Below are 10,102 nucleotides of genomic sequence, written 5' to 3'. Positions count from 1 at the left end.
CAAGAGTTAACTTGAAATCTACATTCTGCTTCCCTGTAACAATTGCACAATAAGATGCCCTTCAGTTTTTGTGTATCTTGGAGCAGAAGATAAAAATATTCCGTTCATACAACAAATATCTATCTGTAGGAAATGAAAAATAACCCCTGTGCCCAGTGCACTAGCAACTTGTGTCAAATTTCTATTGATAAACCTTCAGTGATGGGGTGAAATAATGCTCCTCTAAAGAAATCTTCAACTTAGTCTACAGCATTTGGCTGGTACGGTTTTGAAAAACAACCATTTATAATCCACAGATGAATTTAGCATTTAAGAAGATTAATGCATTCATAAATAGCCTGGAAAGCCAAAGTCATTGAATTTAATGCACCAAACAGGTCAAACTGGCATTTATGAAACCATCTGGCATCCTCACTGGGAAAAAAATTGAATATAACTACAGACAGATCAGGAGTTTACCTCCACTAACATGATTTAATTTGGGAATATTTACCACTCCAGAAATTGCTGGCTGTTAATTGTCATGCAGTTGTTTTTCTTTGAAAAGGTGGGGTAAATAATACCAGAGCCCAATAGAGGTTATCATTAAGCCCCGAGAGACCCCTGTTTTGGCTGGTACACTTTACTGAGGAGGAGGATACTTCTGCTTTTAAAAACCAACTGGGCTGGAAGTTCATAAGCTGAACAGTCATTTTGCATAAGCTAAATGGCCATGATTTCTCCCATCTCCCATGAAACTTGCAAGAGGACTGGGTTTCCTCATGACCTTCTTGTGGGCATAGAATAGAATCATAGAATATCAGGGTTTGAAGGGACCTCAGGAGGTCATCTAGTCCAACCCCCTGCTCAAAGCAGGACCAATCCCCAATTTTTGCCCCACATCCCTAAATGGCCCCCTCAAGGATTGAATTTACAACACTGGGTTTAGCAGGCCAATGCTCAAATCACTGAGCTATCCCTCCCCCCCAAATAATGCTAGTCCCGTTTTTTCACTGGGGGCTGGGCAGGAATCTTTCCCTCACTGCCAGTGTGGCCAAGGCAGGGTGGTTTTTTTCACCTTTCCCACAGCAGATCTGGGACCCAGTACAGTGGGGTAGGGGGGTTAAGTCATAATATCACCCTTTAATAGGTAAAACTTGTGGCAGGTGTCCAGTATGCATACGCATTATGGAAGGGTCCAGTCACCCACTAAAACGGACAGAAAAAAGATCTGAAAGAAAGCATCCCTTAAGGATTCTGAGGAAGGGGTTGGAGTTCCCTTTTCTGGTACAGCAGAGAGCTGACTCCCCCCGTCCCCTTCCCCCCCACACACACTTTTTTCTAGCTCTCTTTAAGGGAGCTGAGGAAGGACAGTACTGGGCTCCTGTGTCTGGAACAGCAGGGAACCAACCCCACTTCTTTGAGTCCTCTTTTACCTTATACAAGGAGATGGCGGCAGGGTCCAGCACTGGGACTGGGTGGGAGATTATTTTGAAATGATTAAGGAAAGGATGGTGACCTGCGCTGTACAATTTACTGCCAGATATTTTAAGTGAATAAAGTTGTGGCCTAATTACCACATCCATTGCTGCCTCTTTTCAGTTGTGAGGGGCTCGGCAGAAACGAGGAGTGGACCTGTTTAACTCGGAATGGTCACATTCCTTGAGGACACAACCACTAAAGAGTTGTTAAATAATGGCCTAGTGGAAGCTATTGTGGTTGGCCTGTGTGACTTACATGCAGAATCAGTCATATTTTTAAGCCCTTTTTAAAACTCTGTTTCCCCAATTCTTCCCGGCAATAGCCAGTCACAGATTTAAGCACAGGGAAACTGCTAAAATTAGTTTTTGTGTGGTGAAATCCTGTATTACCCACCATCATTCAGCCATTTATTCCCCAGTCTCTTGTCTATTTTCCTTTTAGTTTTGTCCTCCCCAGAGAGTGCGGGGTTGGTTTGTGTTTGTATACCCACATACAGGCCCCAAAGAAATTACCAGGTCAGAGAAGCCTGCTTTAGAGCCATATTTCTTCAGGTGCCCCCACTGTTGGTCTATCACCAGCACAGCTCCACTGGTATTAGGTGGGAGGGCTAATATAGACAGGCCACTGGTGGTTTTGCCACCGTGTCATCTAAATCTGCTCTAAGGAGGGTTAGACGACAAGTTGGAAAAAGCATTGCTGCCCTCTCTACATGAGCGCGCTCACTCTTCTGAGCACCACTGAGGCTGTACAGGTGCTAGAGCAGTGTCTCTCAACCTTTTGGGTACCAGGAACCGGCCTGCTGCCTTCCTAAACTGCGTCAGGGCGATCACAGGGACTGGCACCCGGTCCACAGACCGGTCATGGAGAAACACTATATTAGAGCAGCGGTGGGAGAATGAGAAAAATGTAGGCCCAGTCAAAATGGCTTGCTCTTCCCAAATGCAATTTCCAATGTGACTGATAAGCCACAGACCTTAGCACAGGGCTACCGACCTGCTCACTTTCCCCCCTTCCTCTTGGCATTGTGCACACTGTGTAGTGCAGCAGGTGTGCATGTTGAATAGAATAGATCTGATTCTCCTCCCACCTTGGTGTAAATCAGAAGTAACTCCACTGAAGTCAATGGAGTTATATCAGCATAAAACACCATAAGCAGATGATCAGGTTCCTTATGTGTCTCAGGATCTATGGGTGAGGCTCGCAGTTTAGAGTTCAATCCCTGCACCCATGAAAATCAGTGGGAGTTTTTCCAGAGACTTCCAGGGAATCAGGATTGACCCTAAATGAATATATGCTGCAGTGCTGTCTTCAGTAAGGTGCCCTTTCAGTTCACATCTAGCGGGGGAAAGCTGCGGTCCCAGAGACAATAGTTGGCTCAAACTCCTTATTATTGCTGCTATCTCATAATGTTCTGTCAAAGTACATGGGGTTTTACAAACACAAAAAAGATAAAATCCCTGCCTCCAGGAGATTAGTTACTTCCAAAGATGGGCCCAAATCAAACTCCTGGACCCAAACACCCGCTGTATTGCTGGGAAATTTGGAGTCAGATCAGCATCTGAACTCTGCAGCATCAGCTCCTCTCTAATGACTACATTCTACAGAAACTCAGTTCTTAAATAGCAACGTGCTTGAGGCAGCCCTTGGGTTATTTACTCTGCAGAACCATCACTGCTTGAGCTGTAATGAGTGCCAGGAGGTGGAAAGAGCAGGAGATAGCATATTCCCCCACCCCTGAAGAAACCTCATCACCTAGCCTGTCCAACAGGGTGGTGTTGGTTAATATTTCAGAGGTGTTTGCCATCCCCTCGGGAAGGCCCTCCTGGAGCAGAAGTTTGGAGATAAGGCTGCTGAACTTGCTCTCTGTGGTAGAGTGAGGCTCTTCAGTCGGGGTTGGGCTGTAGGACGTGACGTTTAACTCCACTGGGTCAAGACAGTAACCTTCAGGTGATCTGTCAAATAGCACATCCGCCAAGTCAATACCAGCTACTGAGGAGGGGGAGACACAAGGAATATCCCTGACAAGTCTGTAATTCTCCATCCACTCCTTCAGCCATTCAAGCCTGCAGTCACACTCCCAGGGGTTCCGGAAAAGATAGAGCCTTCCCAGGAAATAGACTGGCTGGAAGACGGAAAAAGGCAGGGTAGTTAGGTTGTTACTGTTCAAATGCAAAGAGACCAGGCTGGTTAGGTTTTCAAAAGCCCCTTCTTCAATGTAGTTGACCCTATTTCGGTCCAAGTACAGAACCTCCAGTTGAACCAGGTTCCGGAACCAGGTGTTGGACACATTCCTGAGAAAATTCCCACCAAGATTGAGCATTTTCAGGTATCTCAGCCCATCAAAGGAGTTTTCTGGGAGGTCACTAAGCAAGTTGTCATTCAGATAGAGATACTCCATTTTCTGACAATCTTGAAAGGCTTGGTCATGAATGACATTTATTCTGTTGTCTTGGAGGTTAAGATACTTCAGCCTGGTGAGGCCTTGCAGAGAATTATAGGCTACAGCTTCTATCTTGTTTCGCTCCAAGTAAACATGGGTCAAATTCTCCATGCCTCGTATGGCTCCAGGGATCCTTCGGAAATTGTTCTGGAAACAGAAGAGCTCCTGAAGGGCAGGGAGCTCTATGAAAATCCTGTCTGGGATGTTGAAAAGGTTGCAGTCAGCAAGGTCTAGTCTGACAAGCCTTCTGAGGGCAGTGAAAGTGCGAGTGTGCAGGTAGCGGATGTATTCGTTGTGAGCCATTTTAAGCTCAGTCAACCTGGGAAGCCCTTTGAAAGCCCCGGGAGTGATGAAGGAGATGTTGTTGTGCTGGAGTGAGAGAGATTTGAGGGAAGGCAGGGTCCCAAAGGCCCTCTCTGAGACGAATTTAATACTGTTTTTATCCAGGTTGATAGAGGAGGCTTCACAGGGGAAGTCGCTGGGGATCTGCAGAAGGCCGGCACGGTCACACAGGACGGAACAGCTCCGCTCCTGGGTGCACACGCAGTTGGCAGGGCAGGAACGTACGCAGGCCCACACAGCATGGATGTGAGGGATACACAGAATGACTGGTGGTGGGAGCAGTACAATTGCCACACAGATAACAGGGGGTTGGGGGGAAGAGGAGAGAGAGAAACAGGAGCAGTTAATAAATGTTAATTATGACCAAAAGACTAATTTATGCCTCAGATCTAGCCAGACCGCTAATAATGACCCATTAAATACAGTTTCACTAAAGGAGAACCAGGAACTCTCATGGAAGAATCCTACAGAATTTACTCAAGAAGGGTTATTTTGCCCTAGGGCCTCCTGTGGAATTCTATAATGGATTTAATCTCTCTCAAATTCTGTCGGTTCCTATATAATCCTGTTGAATTTATTTCCTACTAAATTCTTTTAGGAATGTTTCCACCTTCTGTCACGTCTTTCTCAGTATCACCATAATTAATGTCTAGGTACTCCCACTGGGACTGAGCCTGGGATGCTTTGGGGGTTGGCAGGTCTTTCAGCTGGGCGGGGGATTGGCTTGTTTGTTTGGAAGAACTGCAAGCAGGTTTGCCAGCTAGCAGGAGGAGTGGTTAGTTGTCTGAGGCATTGCAATGTCCATAGGTTTTGCCTCTTTTTCCTGGGATAAGTCCATTCATTTTGAAATTTATTCCACTAGTGACCTGGGTAGGAGCTTTAATATAAGGAGAGCTATCAGCAGTTAAAAGTAAAGTGTAGTATTTAAAAAGCCATTCCTGCAATGGATTTGATGGAAAAACATGAGGGAAAGGCAGGTTCAGGAATATCTTTGAAACACATTTTTCCTCAGACTAGACATTCCATATTAAAGGTGATGCTCTGAGCCTCCGGTATTGTGCTTGCTTTGCTCTACCCATTGGTTACTATTTCCTAGCACCCTGGCTGCCTTGCAAGTGTATGGCTGCCATGGCGTTCTGGCTGTGTAGTTAGGATCAAGCAAAAGGATGTACAGTGATGAGGAAGGTGAAAACTCCCTGGTTCCACTCAAACAAGAGGAGCAGGAACCGGAGGCAGTGTAAGCAGGGACAGATGAGGCTGTGTGTGAAGGGAAAGCCTACACAGCTGGAAGACTGAGAAATACAGTCTTCAGGGAGAGAACTGAAAACATTTCATTTTGTACTTGCTCTCCCAAGGTGTGTCCCACCTCCTGTTCAACTGGAATGAAACAGAGCATCCGCAAGCTCTTGACATTGTCATTGGCAGGGTGTCACCTGCTGAGTGATTTTTCTGTTGCAGTTTATCAGCTCTCATATCACTGCTACTTTTTAAAAAAAATAACCAGGTGTCCTCCTCATTGCTAGCCAACTCTCTCACAGGACTGCCAGCCTCACGAGTTTCACGCTGGGCCCTTGAGTAGCAGAAGGGGCATTCACTGGTGAGACTGCCCATTCCTCAAAGGCAAGCTGCAAGACTAAATGGTGCCTGGCCAGATTTGCTCTCCTCGGGGACTAATGGTGCAGTGATTGCTGCCTTTGCCTGCTCTTCTTGTGTGGTGGTTTGGAAGATCAACCACTTGTTTGTGGTGATTTTGCTATAAAAGATTAAGTTTCAGCAGCTCTCCATCTTCTATATAACTAGACTCTTTGGCTTTCCTATACAAATCAAATTGTTGTTTGAAGCTTTTCTGGGTGTTCTGAGCATTTCTGTCCCTTTTCAAGGTGACCTGTGCAGAAATTTTTTAAAATTGGGTTTGTGCCTTTTTTAAATCCTTCTTCGGGCCCCAATCCTGCAAAGCAAACTGCCTGACAGAACCCTTTAAAATCAATGGGATTCCATGAAGGCATTGGGGTCTGACCATATGAGTCTCTGGAGGATTGGAGCCCTTATGTTGTATAAAGAAAGCCCGAACATGGGAGCAGGGTGCATCCCCACCAAAAAAAATTCTGATTGTTTTTTACTTTAGAAATTACCCTGGAGGCTATGTGGGAACTGGAGAACTAGCAAAACGGTGACACTACAAGAATCAAGTCAATGAACATAGAATAATTGAAAGGGGGGAGGAATTTTATTCAGACTGTTAAAATTCTTTTTTGTTTTGTTTTTCTTAACACGCATTTAACTGCAATAACTAATTAACATTTTTGATAAAGGAAGTCCTTTCCTAATTCAGCAATCAAATCCCTTCCATTATAGCTCCTCCGGCAAAACAAGAGATGACCTGATTTGACTTTCCTGATAATTCCAAGGTAAAAAATAAGCATAATATTGTTTAAAAAAACACTTTTCAGACTCTTTGTAAATTATGAAGAGGAAAAAAAGCCCAAACCTAGTGAAAACTTTCCTTTGCAAGTCATCGTAAAGGTTGGTGGAGGATTTACAGATTTCAGTCACGGTTACACAGCAGCCATTTTAAATTAATTATTTCCATTACAAAGATGTAAACTGAGACCAAGAGAGACTAAGTGACATGCCCAAAATCATGCAATGAGTCAGTGGCCAAGTTCAGTACAGACCCCGGGTCTCCTGACTCCCAGTTTGCTCTCTAATCCCTTGACTTTCTGAAGAAAACATCTGAGTTCAGGTCAAGCCAAGTCACTTCCTAGTCTGATGAGATTCTAATAACAAGCAGTTTTTTTGTTGGTCTGCTGAATGTGGATCTACCGCTAGCAGATTTTCACAACACAATAGGTTGTCTATTTACAAATAAATCTCTCTAGTCTGCATAAAATATTGAATCCATTATTGGGGACAATCCAGCCTTAGAAGACAATGTCCTCCAAGCAACAACTCTCCTCCCCCCCACCAAAAAAAAAAGCGCAGAACCCCTCACTATCAGAAGATTTGCAGTATTTTTTCCCTTATTTTTTACAGTTAAGCATCCTGCTAACATCCTTCACCTGAACACCACCAAATTCTGAGAGGGTGCAAAATTCAAACCTAGTTGCCAATCTGAATTTGCACCTTGATCCCATTTCTAATCTCTTTTGACAGCAGATCTGTATTCAAAGCACTGACACATTTATGCTGTTATTATGCAAATCATTTTAAAAATGATGAATGTGTTTAAATCTCAGCTGGAAACAGGAAAACTCTGTTTGTTCAAAACTTTTTTTTTCCCCAAAAAAACACATTTGCTCCTTGGGCTACGTCTGGTACAGTTCAAGCAGCTATACTGGCTGGAACTTTTATCTCCTGTCAGCTCAGACAGAGAATCTGTGGTAATATTGGTTGAATTAAATATGTGTAATATAAAAGAATGAAAAAATATTGTCAGTTTCAGAATATCACCAAACTGGTTCTGTGATTGAGATTGAGAAGTGGGGGGTGGAGGAGGGGAGAATTTTTTTTCTCAATTCAATTTAACTGCAACATTATTTTAAATAACTTTAATATTTGCACAAATGAATGAGAAGACCTATAAGTTATCTGCATTGGGTTTTCAGCAGCACAAGGAGACAACGTTTGAAATGATATAGTTAGCCAAAAACATTCAAAGTGATTGGTCTAATCCTAGAAACTACTATTGGCTTTCACAAAATAAAAATACTGCTCACCATTTAAAATGATGACAAACATCACCTTGATTATTCACTTGTGGCATTTCAGGTCTGGCAAGTAAACTTCTGGGATCTAAAAGTAGATGGAAGGAACGGAGATCATTTCAGTCCATTATCATTTACACATATCATCATCCCATTATAAAGTCTGTGTCTAGAAAGGAAGATTGAAATCCACAGGGAAAGGTTTTTCTAAACCAACTCTCTCCCCTAAGCTTCAGACCATCGTATTGATTTCTTCCTTTTATTTATTTTTGTCACTGACCTTTTCAGTGCACACTTTGGTTTTGTACTATTCTTCACAGGGCTTTTCAGCAAGGGCTTGCCCAAATCTTTAACATGAGGTGAACCACTGAAATGTGCCTAGATGGATGGGAATAAGGAAAAATCATTAGGCTGCTAGAGACTGATCACGTAATCAGATCTACAGATGCTTTTTCACAGCAGCATTATTGAACCAGCAATGAACTGCCACAACGAACCCTTAATAAAATAACTCATTTATTCATGGTTACATCACTTACCTAATGGAGCAATGGCCGCATCCGCCATCCTTCTCTGGACCTGGCCATTAGTTCTACTGGTCCATCTCTGAAGAGTTGGCATTTTTTCCCCTCCAAAGCTATCATTTAATGGCAGGAAAATCCTCTGTATCAGAGGAGGATTAGCGGAGCTGGAAGAACGTTTCTGTCCTTTAAAACTCCAAAGCAAAACAGGGATTGCTGACAAACCAATCTGCTGCATTCTCCCCCCACCACCACCACTCCACAAAAAAATCAGCCTAGAACTGGCTCTCTGCCATCAACATAGCATTACTAGGAATCTAAAACAAAGCCATTACAAAACGGGGGGAGGGGGGGGAGGGGAATGTAATTATATTTTTGGGCAAGCACAGGCTTATGATTTCAGCTAATCGAAATAACGATGGCTGAACTAACCAGACCAACACAGCACCCTCAGCTTAAAAGCCTCCCAAACTCAGGGATATGCTCCAGTCCAAACCACAGGCCCAATTCTGATTTCCCATCGTTTGTTCAAAGGTACAATTCTACTGACCTGAATGGAAGTTGTCTCTAAATTACATGGGCATGAATGAGAATCAGATTCAAGCGTCATGTATCTTTTGCACTGATACACAGCCTGCAATGAAACCTGGAGGAGAGGGAAAGAGGACCGGGGGAGATGCACAGTATATATTACTCTTGAGAGAAAACACCCATTCTGTCTAAGAGTATGTTCTGCTTGCCAGGCTGATGTTTGTGTGTGGAATTGTCAGGACAGGATCTGTACATGGCAATACTGTTGCATGCAGGACGTGAGGCAATATTTAAAGCCTCTTTTGACAGAATAATAATGGTTTCTTTAGGGTGTGTTAGAATTAAATGAGAGAGGCTGGGATCACTCACTAACAATGCCTGAGGGGTGGTGGAAAAACCCTTTGCCTTCTTTTCCGGTGAATTAATTTCACTCTTTCAGTAAATGAACTGCAGCTAGAGCCAGTTAATCTGAGTTTGGGAGCAAAGCCAGCATGTCCCCTGGTATCTTCAGTTGGCATCTCCTCACCCCTCCTTACACTGAGATCCTGGCCTACCTTCCCCACCTCTTTCTCCTTTGTGTGCCCACCCCTCCTGCCCCGCCATATCTCCAATCTGTCTCAGGTCCTTGCACACTGCACTGTACTTCCTTCCTGTCTCTACCCCAAACCCTCCCTTTGTGTTTGCTCTCTCCTCCAGATACTATGACTTCCCTGCACCCTCCTCCTTTCGTAGCAGCCCTAGGCACTGACTTCTGCTAACGCCGGTGGGTGCTCGACCCCGCTCCTGCCCCTGCCCCACCCTCATTCCAACCCCTTCCCCAAATCCGCCCCGGCCCTGCCTCTTCCCCACCTCCTCCCCTGAGTGTGCCACGTTCCCTCTCCTCCCCCCTCCTCTCCCTTCCTCCCGAAGCTTGTTACGCTGTGAAACAGCTGTTTTGCAGCCTCAAGTGCTGGGGGGTAGGCGGGGATACGGTGCACTCGGGAGGAGGCAGAGGTGAGGTGGGGTGGGGGGGCAGAGAGAGGAGCTTGGCTGCCGGTGGGTTTTCCCCGTGGGTGCTCCAGCCCCGGAGCCCATGGTGGCAGTGCCCACTGCTGTTGCTGGTG

At 44.7% G+C, this 10,102-nt stretch overlaps 1 protein-coding gene across 1 annotated transcript; it reads right to left on the bottom strand.

The window, feature by feature from the left end:
* Positions 1-373: 373 nt before the first annotated feature.
* Positions 374-8,707, bottom strand: NYX (nyctalopin). The gene is made up of 4 exons (XM_048864769.2): positions 8,487-8,707; positions 8,228-8,325; positions 7,960-8,035; positions 374-4,509 (listed from the first exon to the last, which is right to left on the bottom strand). The coding sequence occupies exons 3-4, from the start codon at positions 7,979-7,981 to the stop codon at positions 3,110-3,112; spliced, it is 1,422 nt and encodes a 473-aa protein (XP_048720726.1). The 5' UTR covers positions 7,982-8,035; positions 8,228-8,325; positions 8,487-8,707; the 3' UTR covers positions 374-3,109.
* Between the last annotated feature and the right edge of the window lie 1,395 nt (positions 8,708-10,102).

This window comes from Caretta caretta, chromosome 1 (assembly GCF_965140235.1).
Source record: "Caretta caretta isolate rCarCar2 chromosome 1, rCarCar1.hap1, whole genome shotgun sequence".
NCBI classification, from domain to species: Eukaryota; Metazoa; Chordata; order Testudines; family Cheloniidae; genus Caretta; species Caretta caretta.
Note: the sequence above shows the minus strand (reverse complement) of the source record. Positions and strands in the feature narration are given on the sequence as shown.

Excerpts from the sequence above, each read along its gene's own strand:
- NYX (XM_048864769.2), bottom strand. The coding sequence starts at position 7,981 with ATGTTTGTCATCATTTTAAATG. Across the intron at positions 4,510-7,959 it reads GTTTGTCATCATTTTAAATG|TCATTCTGTGTATCCCTCAC; the intron begins GTGAGCAGTATT and ends TCCCACCACCAG.